At 37.4% G+C, this 16,241-nt stretch overlaps 1 protein-coding gene across 1 annotated transcript in view; it reads right to left on the minus strand.

The window, feature by feature from the left end:
• Nucleotides 1–1,673: 1,673 nt before the first annotated feature.
• Nucleotides 1,674–16,241, minus strand: part of C2CD6 (C2 calcium dependent domain containing 6) — a 122,490-nt gene continuing 107,922 nt past the window's right edge. The window contains exons 16-19 of the mRNA XM_052635993.1: nt 8,737–8,811; nt 6,640–7,715; nt 4,113–6,603; nt 1,674–1,964 (exon numbers count right to left, since the gene is read on the minus strand). Of these exons, the coding sequence (XP_052491953.1) occupies nt 1,674–1,964; nt 4,113–6,603; nt 6,640–7,715; nt 8,737–8,811 (3,933 nt within the window). The remainder of the gene's footprint in view (nt 1,965–4,112; nt 6,604–6,639; nt 7,716–8,736; nt 8,812–16,241) is intronic.

Genomic DNA, 16,241 nt, shown 5'->3' on the forward strand with positions numbered 1-16,241 from the left:
ATTGGAGTGGGTAATCTATCCCTTCTTCAGGGGATCTTCCCAACCCAAGAGTCAAACCAGGGTCTCCTGTACTGCAGGCAGACTCTTTACTGGCTGAGCTACCAGGGAAGGCCTTACTGGAAGGGAAGCTAGATCAATGGTTTTCTCCATAAGTGTTTAGTTGCCTCTTAGCTGTCAAATACATTTCTCCATGCTTCCCCTGCTCTGCCTCACTGGAAACTACACGTCCCATGCTCCCTCACTCCCAGTTTCCAGGACTTCCCTGATGGCTCAGACAGTAAAGAATCTGCCTGCAACGCGGGAGATCCAGGTTTGATCCCTGTGTTGGGAAGATTCCCTGGAGAAGTGAATGGCAACCCACTCCAGTATTCTTGTCTGGAGAACTCCATGGATGAGGCTACAGCCCATGGGGTCGCAAAGAGTTGAACATGACTGAGCAGCTAACACTTTCAGAGGGCAGAAAGAGAGAGAACAGTTCTCACTCCTTGCCCCACTCCCCTGTTTCTTGTGGTGTCTCTCACTGGTTGTATCTTCTTTGACTTCTGGCTTTAGGACTTGGGTCATAACACTTCTTCCTGATGTCCTGAGGGTGGTATTTTCTCCTCTTGCCAATCTCTGGATTGCCACATCATCCCTTTTAGTTTCTTAGCCTTGTTTTCCATTATCCATGAAACCAATTCCCTATGTTCCTTCTACTTGGGAGATCCAAGGGTATTTGTGCTTTCCCAGTCATACTCTGATTGATACATGCACTGGCAACTTTGAGAATTGTTAGAAATTCTTGGTCTCCCTCCCAAAATTACTACTTTGATTATGCTATTAAATGAGTGATCAGGGAATTAATGTTTTCTATCAGCAAATTCTATTTGAACTCCATAGACTTTATGATTTATGGTAGAAAATGGAAACTGACAAAAATTCTATAAATTGAAATTCTTACTTTTCAAGAGTAAACCAAAGTTTAACAATATTCAGACATTTTATTTGGTAAGAATAGAACCAGTCTCTTGGTTTAAATCCTATGGTGATTAGCTAGATACTTTAATGCAGTTTCTGTTTTATACAGTTTCTTCCTGAGTTCTGTGTTATCAAAGAGGCCGTTTCATAGTCAAAGTTAGAAAGTCACTCCAGTGTATTAGATGCCTCAGGTCTTAGTACTATTAAACCTGTTTTTTATTATCTTTATAGTATAAAAAGTTGTAGTATCAGATGATATTGAAATTAATAGATGTTCTACAGGCCCAGGGATTTGCATACTATTGAATCTAGAGCTCAAGAGTTAAAGTATATTCATACCAAAGGCTAAACTGCAAATAGAGACCCTGAAACTGGGTGATCAGGGATAATTTAGAGCATAGCAAAGATTTGGGAAATAAGAGAATAGTGGAAAGGGGAAAAGCTGGGAAATAAAACTTTACTAATGAATACATATTTCTGAGTTTGCTCCCTAAGGTTCATAAACAAAAACACATTTACATCAAAAGTGTTTCTTTTTCATTTTAATTAAAACAAAATGGTTCTAACAAGATGAAATTTGGTTACTGATTCCTATCACACAAAAAGGACTGATCTCCAAACCATTTTGCTAATTGGAGAAATGCTATTCTTTTGGCCTCACATATCATTCTGAACTGTTTAACATTTGGATAATATCACAAATGAGCGAACATTTTTCAATATTCTCTTTTAATTTTTTTTTTTGGCCGCATTTTATGGATTTCATACTCTGGGATTGAATCATTTATATGAACTAAGCCTGCTGAAACCATTCGAGGACTTGTAAATTTTCCAGTGTAGCTTTCTCCTCTTTTGTTAACCTCTGGAGCAGTATATGGTCTTGCAAAGCGTTTGAACTGATTATGGCTATCATCTGGGCTCTTTTCTAAAAGCCTTGCTCTTGATTTTGCATTTTCAAGATGCTTAAATGAAGTCACATGTAATTCCTCAAATCTATCCGAACAATCCTAAACATTAAAATAAAAGATCAAGTTGGTGAGTTAGATTTCTTAAGAGTACATTTTAGGTTTACAAGGACTAAAGTTTATAATATCAATAATGAATGAGAGCATTCAAATGTTTTATAGATGGTCCCTAAATTCAGACCCTACATTCAACACCTGCCATCAGATACCATAGAAACCATACTTTAAATAATCTTATTGTTTCAAAGAATCTGTTGTTTCAAAAGAGATGCAAGATATGAGCTGGAAACCAGAAATCTTAAAGAAAGGAGCTGTCTTCAGGGGTCAGACTCCTAGGCAAAGCCAGCCCTCCTTTAATTCTCTAAATTAGCTCTTCCCCAACCCCAAATATAAATTATGAACTCATTTCACTTTTTAAATCATCTATAAACATTCTTTAACACTTTCTTTGATATATCCATACACACACATGCAGAGCTCAGCATCAATATGGTTACGTTTATTGTGATTTTTGTTGTTATTCAGTGGCTAAGTCGTGTCTGGCTCTTTGCAACCTCGTGACTGTGGAATGCCAGGCTTCCCTGTCCTTCACTATCTCCCAGAGTTTGCTCAAACTGATGTCCATTGAGTCTAAAATGTTAAAAATTTTTGTGTATATTCTAAGACTAAACAAATTTTACATTTAAGAAAGTAACTGGAAGGAAATATGCCATAATAATTTTTTTTTAAATGATGCTTGTTTTAGGGTGGTGGGATTATGGTCTTTGTTTTCCTTTTTCTTCAAATCTGTATAATATGATTATATTAAAAATATAATAATCTATAAGTACCCATAGGAGCATATGGAGTTATTAGTCATTTCTCGGATTAGCATAAACTTTGCAGCTTGAGCAGTTTGTCACTTAAAACCTTGCACCCCAAGGGAATGGCCACCCCAAGGGAATAAGCCTGCTTCTATCTGGTGAGAAGGTGGGAGTAGATTAATACAGCTGGCAAGTAAGAATTTAGGCAGGACCAAGAAGAATTAGGGCAACCTAACACAAACGTAAACATAATTTGGAAAAGTGATATTAAAGATTCCACTTATCTGAAGGAACTTCAGAAAGTCTTCCCTCTCCAAAAACTATGAACACCTTTTACTTCCTTTTTCCTATACATGCACACACACACTCATTAAATTACTGAATTTAGAAAAGAGAAATCCAAAGTTGAGAGAATAAGCTATGTTGATAATATTTACCCTGAGACTGATTTGCCTTACTATTTACTAAAGCTAATAATTTGCTTTCTATTTTCTCATTCAAAGATAGTTATGCACATCAAATTATCAATATTATGTCATTTTAGAATTTGTGTTTTCCCAACTGTGGGTCATGCCTATTTATATATACTAACAGAGAAGAGCAATGTTCCAGAAAATTAAAGTAAGTCCCTTCCATTCCTAGATTTTAACTCTGCTTTTGAATGGTTTGTATAAAGTCAGGTAGCAGAGGTACCTTCCTAATTGCTTTATGTTAGTATCAAAAATAGATTTGAATTCCCATGTTTCTCAGCATAAGGCAGAGGGGTGGTGATGGAAAAAAGAAAAGAGTAGAAGCTAAATTAAACTAATTCATAATTCAAGAGACCAAATTCTGCATATCTCTAAGGCTTAGAAGAATAATTGGCATGTAATAGGAGCTTCATATTTGTTTTAAAAACAAAGAAAATTAAGTGATCTGAAAAAAAACTATATACTTATATCTGCATGAAAAGACAATCCCAGCCTTTCTGTAGTATACAGCCACTGCCCGTGGTTGCGCAGGTTGTGGCTGGATAACAGCCCCTGGCTGAGGGGTCAGTCAGGGCTGAAACAGCTGGTCTTCCATACACATAACTGTGTACCCTGCTCAGGCTGTGTTGGCCTGGAGGAAAGAGTACTTTTTTCTAATTCATGATCTGGGGCAAGGGGGTCCCTTTTGTCTATTTTATACAAAGGCACTAAGTATGTTAACAGTCCCTTGATTTTCTAACTACCTTTTGAATGAGGCAAGGTGATATCTGAATGTCAGAATTTTTTTAAATTTGAAGGTCTGTATATTTTAGGGCAATTAAGGTTACACACATACTTGCATGAAGACACATACACTCTATGTTATCTAAAGAACTTTGCCAAATAAAGAAATAAAAGACTTAGAAAAATATTATTACATGTGTAGTTTTTCTTGCAGTCCAATGAAGCAATGTCCTTGGAACAGATTTTCTTAGATGGATTCCTGTGCTGGGCGGTATAGTTGGTAATACATTAACTATCTTGTTAAAAGACTTTTTTTGTTTGCTGACACGATCTCTTTCTTTTCGGACCTTGGGCTTTAGATTTTCTTTCTTTAGTACTTCTGGGAAGAGAGATGGTTTTGAGTTTTTCTCAGCTACCAAAATTTTAAGCAATTGTGATTCAGGCACCCAGGCATATTTTTCATTGCAAAGTTCGTTTGGTTTGGTGTAAAGGGTTTGTATTTCTTCTTTGTAATGTGCAAATATTTCTAAATGTTGTTTTTTATTATTGTTATTATTTCCTTTCAATCTCTGACGATACTGGTCTTCTAACTTTGATTTCTCTCTAGCCTCTGAAATGAGGCAAGTTAGATTATTATTTTGCCTGGAAGGAAAAGTGAATTTGTTTACATATTCCTCATCTTCATTTGGCATCTTGCAATCAGGAATTCTTTTTGGTGACAATACTGCTTCAGGTTTTTCCTGTACCATCACCTTATAGGTGTTATTGTGATCCTTTTTGTCAAGAGACTTCATTTTTAGTGTCTTTTCAAAGCAAGCCTTTGATTGAGTTGTTTTTGATCTACCACTCCAATTATGTTGGTCTTGAGTCTCTGTTTTAAATTCAAAATTTTCTTCATGAGGAAACTGCATGAAACCATGTTCTTTCTTTTTTTTATTAGGCACTGTGTCTGTAAGTCTTTCTAAAGACTTATTTAGTGGAATCACCTGAGTGTTTTCGTTGGAACAGGGTTGGACTTTAATTAATCTCAGTGTTTTAGCTTCTTGAGAATGTCTTTTCTGTTCCTGAATAATTGGTGGATTTTCTTTAATATTTTCTAAGGAAAAAACTTCTTTTTCTTCCTTTTTGGTCAACTCTGTTTCTACAAGTCTATCCTCAGGAACTTTTTGTAAAGTGGTTTTTTGAGCAATTTTTGAATATTTATTTTGCTTTTCTGAATGCTCCACCACAAACTGATTTTCATCTCTTAAAGACAAATCTGGTTTTATACATTTTAGTGGTGTGGAACTAAAATTAACCAAATTTATGTGCTGGCTTATCCCCTCTAATTGCCTTTCTGTGATTAGTCCTGATTTTGACAGTTTTTCTATAAAAAGGCTCTGGAGGTGTTTGCTTAAATCAGCTTTTAGATCTAAGATTTCATTTTCTGATAAAGCTATAAGATAGCTTTGTAGAGATTTATTTAAGGGATATTTCATGTTTATTTCAAGTCTACTGCCAAAACTCCTGCTTAAAGTATCTTGTCCTAACTCCTGGAAAGATATTGAGGCACTTTGAGCTCTTAGAGAAGATACTTTTGAGCACATAGGGTCAGATTCTTTCTCTTTAAATAAACTGTTGTCTGAAAGGTTTTTCAGGAAATAGTTCTGGAGAATTTCATTTAAAAAAGATCTTAGTTTTATTTCCAAATGTTTATCTATGAAATGATGATTAAAATTATTAACAAAAGACATAATTTCTTTTACAGTTTCTGAATATTTCTCCAGAAAAATATTTTGTCCTTTTGGTTCTACTTTCTCATTCATCAAATACAGATTTTGGTAGATTTTTGGTAAGTCTTCTTTGGTGATATGTCCTGATTCTGAAAGCTTTTCTACAAGGTAATGCTGGACATGTTTACTTAATTCAGATTTTAAATTTTTTATTTCTGACTCTGAGAGTTCTTCTAGAAATATACGCAGCTTTGGATTCAAAACAGGTTTTCTGTCCAATTTATCTGCTTTATCAAAATTCTCTTCAATTTCTTCAAGGTCTTCTGTCTTATTTGGAAAAGGATGTTGAATTAGTCTTTCTAATTCTTTTTCTGGTGGTCTGTTTTCAGATTGATTATATTTGAAAAAAAAGTTAAATATGTTTTTCAAAAAAGATTTTAACATTATTACATCACAGTCATTAAATTTACCCATTAATGAGGTACTTAAGTTTTCTAAAGTAGAACTTGTATCATTTTCTTCTCTATCAAGTCTCTGACCATTACTTGGCAAATCTGATTTTTTATCTGATGTCAACTGGTATTTTGAATCATGTGGGGATGTATTTTGGCCTTTGTCTATGAATTCAACTCTTTTAAAAGAAGAAGTGGTTTCTTGGTGAATGATGGCTGAATTCTGGTCTGAAAGAGGTTCTGCTTTGCCTCTGATTTCTGAATAATACTCTGTGGAATCCTTTGGCTTTTCTTCAGCAAAAGCTGCCTCGGTATCCAGCAAAAAACCTTTCTGGTATTCTTTATCTAATTCTATAACTTTGATTATCCCTGATTCTAAAAGAGCATCTACAGGAAATGCCTGTATTATCTGGCTTATAACAGAATTGGCTGGTGGAAACTCTGTTTCATTATTGCTTTCTTCATAGTGGGGAACTAGAACACTGGGAGAGAGCGGACTCTCCCACGCTGTGGGTAACTGCCTCTGCGAGTCTGTCTCCCACACTGTGGGTAACTGCCTCTGCGAGTCTATCTGTGTTTCACTCGCTCCTTTCACTCCTCTCGCCAACTCTGAGAAGATCGGTGCAGTGAATATTTGCTTTATAACATAATCATATACAAGGCCATTCAAATCTGGTTTGGAGCTAGATATTTCACTTTTTGAATGTTTCTTTTTGAAACTACTCTTTTTTTTAATTGGAAAATCTATCTCACCAGGCTGTAAGTGTTTTTCAGAGACAGGTTCCTCTTCTGCCTCAGGAGAGTTTCCTGGTCTGCCTTCTGAAAGTGAATCTGGGGGAATATTTTTAATTATTTGACTTAAAAGTGACTTTGAATTTAAAATGCCTCCTTCTGAAAGCCGATTACTTAAATCTTGAATTTTTTCAAATACTTTATCTCCCAAACTACTTGGTTGTTCATCATGGATAACCAGAAGTGGAGAGCTGTAACTTTTCTTTCTTGCTTCACGGTCCATAGAAACACCTGGTGTAGAAAATAATCTATCTGAAAGGTCTTGCAGATTTTTACTTAAAATTGACTTGAGCACCATTGATTGTTTTAAATTTTCTATGTGGGAAGTAAGACTTAATGATTTTGAGAGACGACATTTATGTACATTTACTTTTCCAGTCACTGATGAGTCTCCCTGAAAGTCTGGTAAAGAAACATGTGGTAGTCTTTCTTGTAACATATTCTTAGTGTCTAAAGTCTTTATTGTGGTGATACTAGGATGATGAGCTAAATTATTCCTAGTGTCTAGAGTCTTTATTGTGATGATACCTGGATCATGGGCCACATTATTCTTAGGGTCTGAAGTCTTTACTGTGGTGATACCAGGATCACCAGCTAACTTATTCTTAGTGTCTAAAGCCTCTATTGAAATGATGTCAAGATTATGGGGCCAGGTTTTACTAGCAGATCTTGCAGTTTTTGAATGTGTTGGGTAAGGAGGATCTTGATCTTCATGCTCTATAATCTCTGCACTGAAAATATTTCTACATTTGAACATATCTTGGTCTTTCCTTTTTTGAACTGACATTTTGTTGTTTATATTCTTTAGAAAAGGATCAAAACCATTCTTGATGTTGAATTTCTGGAATTATAATATTTAAAAAAAGGTAAGAAATTCTGAAACATTTGAAATTTATAATAAAATTTCTACTTAATTGTCTTTGAGCAATCTTCCAATTTATTCATCTCCCTACCTTTTTACCAAGAGAAAACCAACTTTAATTATTTAAAAATATTTAAAGTTGGAATAATAATGAGAATCATAGTGCAAATTTTTCAAATTTCTAATTCTTATACTATGTTGTGTTCAAGAGCTTTTTGCTCTCTGAAAGATTTTGAACACTTAAAAGGCACTCATCAATAGTTTTTCTTTAAGAACTCCATTTCCAGTATTAGCTGAATTTGCTTAGACAAAAGCTAACATCATAATCTAAGTACTATCCATATAAATATTTTAGTAGCAATGGGGGTAACTTTATTAAAATGTAAATCAAGTAATAGATATTCCATTAAAAGTATTCTCTAAAGATTGATTTGGGGAGCATAGATCATTTGAGAATTTAAACAATGATGTCCTTAGTATGTTACAGTAGAATCTTGCTGTTTGATTAATATCATATATGCCTCCCTCAGAAATTGTAGAAAACAGTACAAAAAGTTCCAAAGTACAGTGAAATGTCAGTGTAATAGTTACAGGCAATTTTGTAGCTCTGAGATTAGGCTATTCTATTATTGAAATAGCCTTTCAAAATGAAGTCTCTTATTCAAACTCTTTGTTCATACTCCATTATTCAATTTAAAAGGCAAAATGTGAAATAATCAACCTAGTATTTGTTTTAGTTCATATGGTTTTCAAATGTTAATTGATACCTAGGCGACAGCATCAGAATCCCTGTTTTTTTTTTTAAATACAAATTCCAGGCTCCATTTCCAAATTGAGATTTATTAGGTCAGAGGTGGGACCTGGGAATGTGTATTTTTGTAAAGATAGGTGAGTGTTTCCAATGGGTAGTCTGGTTTTGGAACCACTGAATTACACAAAGTATTAGAGAAACCTATTATTAAGTATAATTGCTGTTGGGATAAGAAAACTCAGGACTCACCTGATATGCTGGTTTGAATTCTGTATACTCTGGTTTGAAACACGGTGAAATGTATTCTTTTGGTGAGAAAACCACCTTATAAAAAGAGAAGTTTTAATTTTAGACTGCTTGTAATGAAAGGATATTTCCCAAGATAATTTTACTCATTCAATAGTTATTAAAGATATTAAACATTTTAAAAAATAAATATTTTCCTCATAACTACTATAATTTGCTAATAATCAAAAGAAGTTTATATCAGACATATATAATAATCTTCACTTCCCTGACACTACAATACTCTATTGAATCTGTAAAACCAAAATAATGCTCAACAACTTTAAGCAGAAACAAAAGTAGAAAAGAAAACAGAACTGTTAAAACAAATTTAATCTAGTTTTAAAAGGCTGGTGCACTGAGACGACCCAGAAGGATGGTATGGGGAGGGAGGAGGGAGGGGCATTCAGGATGGGGAACACGTGTATACCTGTGGCGGATTCATGTTAATGTATGGCAAAACCAATACAATATTGTAAAGTAATTAACCTCCAATTAAAATAAATAAATTTATATTAAAAAATAAAAGGTTGTGAAATGCTTTAGATAATAAGTGGCATCTGATATTATATTGAGACAACAATTTCAATGACTCTCAACCTGTAATTGTTAAATAGGTAACTACTGCCTAAGGAAACACTTTATGCTAAATCAACGTGTTCAAGAAAATTACAGAAACACTGAAGTTTTGGAGATGGAAGACACTTTGGATGCGTGTGTGCTCAGTCACGTCCAACTCTTTGTGGCCCCCTGCTCTGTAGCCTGCCAGGCTCCTATGCCCATGGAATTTTCCAGGCTAGAATACTGAAGTAGGGTGTCATTTCCTACTCCAGGGGATCTTCCCAACCCAGAGACCGAACCCACATCTCTTGCATCTCCTGCATTGGTAGGCAGATTCTTAACCACTAGCACCACCTGGGAAGCCCAGAAGACACTTTAGAGATAATCAAGACCTACTCTCTGTTTTACACAAGAATCTGCAGTTGAAGTTATTGCCATAAATTACCAGATTAAATCCTAGGCATTCTAAATTTTCATCCGATGTGCCTACTACCGCACAATGAAAACTGCAGTGTAAGACAATGGTGCTTTGAAAATAGCATAAGTTGCATGTACACTTCCAACTCATTTAGAGAAAATGACACCATCTCTTTGCAGAACACCCAGGGCTGATCTCTTTTAGAATGGACTGGTTGGATCTTCTTGCAGTCCTATGTAATAGGCACATCAAATTTAATGTATACATAATAGGATTCTAGATTACCTCCCTGCTCTCCGCCTCCCTCAAAAAAAAAAAGGCAAAAAAACCACACAAAACCTTGGCTTTTCTCTATTTTTCCTCATCTCAGGTAATGGTGCCATCTCTACTGAACTGTTAGACCAGAAACCTGTGTCAACCTTTCTTTCCTCCTCTTCATGTGTAAGCCAGCATTAAGTCCTATGGCTACTGCCTTCAAAATATATTAAATATCCAGTCATATCCTACCACCACCTCCTACCCCTGCAGCACAAGTCACCATCATCTCTTCCCAACAAGAGTCTCTTAACTAGTCTCTTGCTCCCTGTGACACAGACTGAGAGTTACTTTCCCAAAATACATATTATTTCAAGAACCTCAATTTTTTAGGAGCAAAAATGTCCCTTACTCTAAAAGCTACATCTTCCAGCCCCCTTTAAAAGACAGGAGTGGCCATGTAACAAGGTTCTGGCCAACTACATATAACTAAAAACTGTTGGAAGACGCTTTTAAGAGTATATCTTAAAACAGAGGCAGACTGAGCTGACAGGTACTTAGTCAACCTTTATTCCTTTCTTCGTGCTATCTGGAACACATCGTGATTCCTAGAAGTACAGAGTTCATTTAGTGTTACTCTATACTAACATGCATATGCTGACAATAGATTCCAAAAAGAAAGGACATGTGGGTCCAGGATGACATCATGAAAACCACTGCACTACTATTTAAGGCAGTGTTTCTAAATTTTTGTTTATAATTCTTAACTGATTCAACAACTTCCACACATACTGAGTCTATTCATCCACAATGGAATGAAGCTAGAAATCAATAATAGAAGGAAACTGAAAAAATAGCAAATATGAAGAAAGTGAACACTTGTAGCCATAAGTACACTCAGTGTCCAGAGCTTGATTTACAAATATTCTCTAGTAAAATAACCAGGACTCCATGTAGAAACTATTGATATTATGACTGGGTAAGAAAAATTCAGTATAAGCCTGGAACATCATAGAGCACTAAAAACTATGAATATGCTCAAAAAATAAAAGGACGGGGCATGTCATTGGGACACAGGACACACTGAAAGTCCCAATGGCCAAAGCCGGAAAAATTAATACAACAAAATAAATAATACCATAGATTATAATCCAATGTGTGTGTGTGTGTGTGTGTATATATATATATATATATATACACACGACTATACTCATGAAAATAAATTATATAAATAAATGAGGAAAACAAATCTTTCTCACAGAAGAATTAAGACATGTAGATACTCCCCCATCTAAGAAGTAGAGCTTAATTCTGGCCCACCACCCACCACCCTCACACATACACCCTTGAGGGTAGGCTAGAGTTAGGGACTTACTTCAAAAAATCTGAACAGTGAAAGCAAAAAAAAACAGTAACTGCACAGTGGAGAAACCTGGCAATCAAGACCTAAACGAGGTGGGGGGGAGGGGGCGGTCCTAAGATGGCAGAGGAATAGGATGGGGAGACCACTTTCTCCCCCACAAATTCATCGAAAAATCATTTGAACACTGAGCAAATACCACAAGACAACTTCTGAACACTGGCAGAGGACACCAGGCACCCAGAAAGGCAACCCATTGTCTTTAAAAGGAGGTAAGGACAAAAGATAAAAAGAGACAAAAGAGTTAGGGATGGAGACCCGTCTGGGGCGGGGAAGGAATCTTAAAAGAGGAGAAGTTTCCAAACACCAGGAAATCCTCTCACTGGCGGGTCTGTGGGGAGTTTTGGAATCTCAGAGGGTGACATAACCAGGAGGAAAAAATAAAATAATAAAACCCACAGATTAAACGCCTAACTGCAACTCCCAGCAGAGGAGTAGCCCAGATGCTCACGTCCACCACCAGCAAGCAGGGGCTGAACAGGGAGGCCTGGGCTGCATTGCTTAGAGTAAAGACCGGGCCTGAATGCCCTGAGGGCAATCTGAGGGAGCTAACGTGAGATAGCAACCCAAACCATGGGATAGCCAGAGAGGAAAAAGAGAAAAAAAGAGGAAAGAGAGAGAGTGAACTTTCCCATGAAAAGCTCTAACCTAAGGCACTGCCGGCCCTCTTACAGAACAAAGGACCGAGCGAATACCAGAGGAGAGTTAGCTGGCTGCGGACCGGCCCATCCCCCGCCGGAGGCTGGGAGGCAGGCAGGTGACAGCCAGAGCCAGAAGAAAAGGGGCAAACTCGGCTCCAGAGATGGCATCCCCTACCAAACTGCGAGCAGGCTCCCATTTGCTAACCAAGTCTTCCTGGGGTCCTGGACGGTTGACATCCATCAGGAGGGTCGCAGCCAGAGATTAGCAACCCAGAAGAGACACACAACACACCTGTGATCCTGCTGCACACCCAGGAAACCGAGAGGCTGGGACTGGGAGGTGATAAGATGCATCACCCAGCTGGGAAGATTGCGCTTGCCAAGCACCTGGTTGCCTGAGCTGCTCCGACCTGGGAAGGGCACGAAACGCAGGCCCAACTGAGTCTGTGCCTTTGTGGAGTACCTGAGAACCTGAACCTGAGCGGCGTAGATCTGGGAAGTGCACGCAGCCCAGGGCTCACCTTAGGCAGTTCCCCCACAGAGCAACCTGTAGCCTGAGCAGTCTAGACTGGGAAAGCACACAAGCCGTGAGCGGGAGCAAACCCAGTGTGGCCCAGACACTGCGAGCACTCCCCACACACCCCAGTGATATTTGTTTGCAGTGTTCCTCCCTCCCTGCAGCACAATTGAACAAGTGAGCCTAAATAAATGACCACTTTTGCACTCGTGTCAGGGTGGAGGTTAGATACTGAAGAGACTTGCAAACAGACAAAGCCAAAATAAACAAAGAAGAGGGAATGGCTTTGGAAGTGACAAGTGCAACAGCTTAAAACCCTATAGTTAGCACTGGCATTGGAAGGGACCTACAGACCTTGAAAAGAAGTATAAGGTGGAACAATGAACTATTTGAAACTGAACTGACCACACACTGCCCTCAACAGCTCCAGAGTAATTCCTAGATATATTTTACTATTATCATTGTTTAATTTAAAAAATTTTTTTTATTTTTAAGTTCTTTATTACTCCTTTAATTTTCATTTTTAAAACCTTCTATTACCTTGAAAAAAAGACCCTATTTTTAAAGCAGATTTCATATTTTTTATATATAACTTTTGCAATTTTCTTTTTTTATCTTTTAATATTGTATTTTTGAGAGTCTAACCTCTACTCTAGATTTTTAATCTTTGCTTTTTGGTATTTGTTATCAATTCTATACCTTTAAGAATCCAATCTTCAGTACCCATTTTTACTTAGATGTGTGATTACTGATTTGATTGCTCTCTCCCCTTTTGACTCTCCTTTTTTCTCCCCCAGGTCACCTCTATCTCCTCCCTCCCCCTTCTCTTCTCTACTTAACTCTGTTAATCTCTTTGGGTGTTCTAAGCTATGGAGAAAACTTAGGGAACTGGTCACAGGCTAGACTGGTCTCTCTCCTTTTGACTCCCGCTCCTGGTCATATCTCCTTTCTCCCTCTTCACTTCTCTATGGAGCTCCATGAAGCTCTCTGAGTGTTTCAGACTGTGGAGAGCAAATAGGGAATTTATTACTGGCTAGACTGCTCTCTTCCCTTTTGATTCCCCCTATTCTCCTCCTGGTCACCTCTATCTCCCGCCTCCCTCTTCTCTTCTTCATGTAACTCTGTGAACCTCTCTGGGTGTCCCTCACTGTGGAGAATCTTTTCACCATTAACTTAGATGACTTATCATTGAAGCTGTGTGGATGGAGGAGTCTTGAGGCTACTATAAGAATAAGATGGAAAGCCAGAGGCAGGAGGCCTAAATCCAAAACTTGAGAACACCAGAAAACTCCTGACTCCAGGGACTATTAATCGACAAAAGCTCATCCAAAAGCCTCCACACCTACACTGAAACCAAGCTCCACCCAAGAGCCAACAAGTTTCAGAGCAAGACATACCAAGATAATTCTCCAACAAAGAAGGAACATAACCATAAGCACAAAAACACAGGCAGCCAAAAGTGACACCAAACCCATAGACACCTCAAAACTCACTACTGAACACTTCATTGCACTCCAGAGAAAAGAGATCCAGCTCCACCCACCAGAAAACCAACGCAAGCTTCCCTAACCAGGAGACCTTGACAAGTCACTCATCCAACACCATCCACAGGAAGGAACCTCCAGAATAAAGAGGAACCACAAACTTCCAGCATACAGAAATTCTGGCCACCCTAAACACAGCAACCTAAACAAGATGAAAAGGCAGAGAAATATTCATCAGGAAAAGGAACATGATAAAAGCCCACCAATCCAAACAAAAGAGGAGGAGATAGGGAGTCTAACTGAAAAAGAATTCAGAATAATGATAGTAAAAATGATTCAAAATCTTGAAAACAAAATGGAGTTGCAGATAAACAGTCTGGTGACAAGGATTGAGAAGATGCAAGAAAAGTTCAACAAGGGCCTAGATGAAATAAAAAAGAGTCAATCAACAATGAATAACTGAGATCAACAGCACTCTGGAGGGAACCAACAGTAGAATAACTGAGGCAGAAGATAGGATAAGTGAGGTGGAAGATAGAATGGTGGAAATAAATGAAGCAGAGAGGAAAAAAGAATTAAAAGAAATGAGGACAACCTCAGAGACCTCTGGGACACTGTTAAATGCCCCAACATTCAAATCATAGGAGTCCCAGAAGAAGAAGGCAAAAAGAAAGGCCATGAGAAAATACTTGAGGAGGTAATAGTTGAAAACTTCCCTAAAATGGGGAAGGAAATAGCCACCCAAAACCAAGAAGCCCACGGAGTCCCAAACAAGATAAACCCAAGGCAAAACACCCCAAGACACATATTAATCAAATTAATGAAGATCAAACACAAAGAACAAATATTAAAAGCGGCAAGGGAAAAACAACAAATAACACACAAGGGGATCCCCATCAGGATAAGAGCTGATCGTTCAATAGAAACTCTTCAACCCAGAAGGGAATTGCAGGACATACTTAAAGTGATGAAAGAAAAACCTACAGCCCAGCCCAGATTACTGTACCCAGCAAGGATCTCATTCAAATATGAAGGAGAAATCAAAAGCTTTACAGACAAGCAAAAGCTCAGAGAATTCAGCACCACCAAGCCAGCTCTTCAACAAATGCTAAAGGATCTTCTCTCGACAGGAAACACAGAAAGGGTGTATAAACTCGAACCCAAAACAATAAAGTAAATGGCAACGGAATCATACTTATCAATAATTACCTTAAATGTAAATGGGTTGAACGCCGCAACCAAAAGACAGAGACTGGCTGAATGGATACAAAAACAAGATCCTTATATATATTGTCTACAGGAGACCCATCGCAAACCTAGGGACACATACAGACTGAAAGTGAAGGGCTGGAAAGGGATATTTCATGCAAATGGAGACCAAAAGAAAGCAGGAGTAGCAATACACATATCAGATAAAATAGACTTTGAAATAAAGGCCATGAAAAGATACAAAGAAGGACACTACATAATGATCAAAGGATCAATCCAAGAAGAAGATATAACAATTATAAATATATATGCACCCAACATAGGAGCACAGCAATATGTAAGGCAAATACTAAAAAATATGAAAGGGGAAATTAACAGTAACACAATAATAGTGGGACACTTTAATACCCCACTCACACCTATGGATAGATCAACTAAACAGAAAATTAACAAGGAAACACAAACTTTAAATGATACAATGGACCAGTTAGACCTAATTGATATCTATAGGACATTTCACCATAAAACAATGAATTTCACCTTTTTCTCAAGTGCACACGGGACTTTCTCCAGGATAGATCACATCCTGGGCCACAAATCTAGCCTTGATAAATTTTAAAAAAAAATTGAAATCATCTCAAGCATCTTTTCTGATCACAATGCAGTAAGATTAGATGTCAAATACAGGGGGGAAAAAACTATTAAAAATACAAACATATGGAGGCTAAACAACACACTTCTGAATAACCAACAAATCACAGAAGAAATCAAACTATGCATAGAAACAAATGAAAATGAAAACACAACAACCCCAAACCTATGGGATTCAGTAAAAGCAGTGCTAAGGGGAAGGTTCATAGCAATACAAACCTACCTCAAGAAACAGGAGAGAAATCAAATAAATAACCTAATTCTACACCTAAAGCAACTAGAAAAGGAAGAAATGAAGAACCTCATGGAGAGT

Source organism: Budorcas taxicolor, chromosome 2 (genome assembly GCF_023091745.1).
Source record: "Budorcas taxicolor isolate Tak-1 chromosome 2, Takin1.1, whole genome shotgun sequence".
NCBI classification, from domain to species: Eukaryota; Metazoa; Chordata; class Mammalia; order Artiodactyla; family Bovidae; genus Budorcas; species Budorcas taxicolor.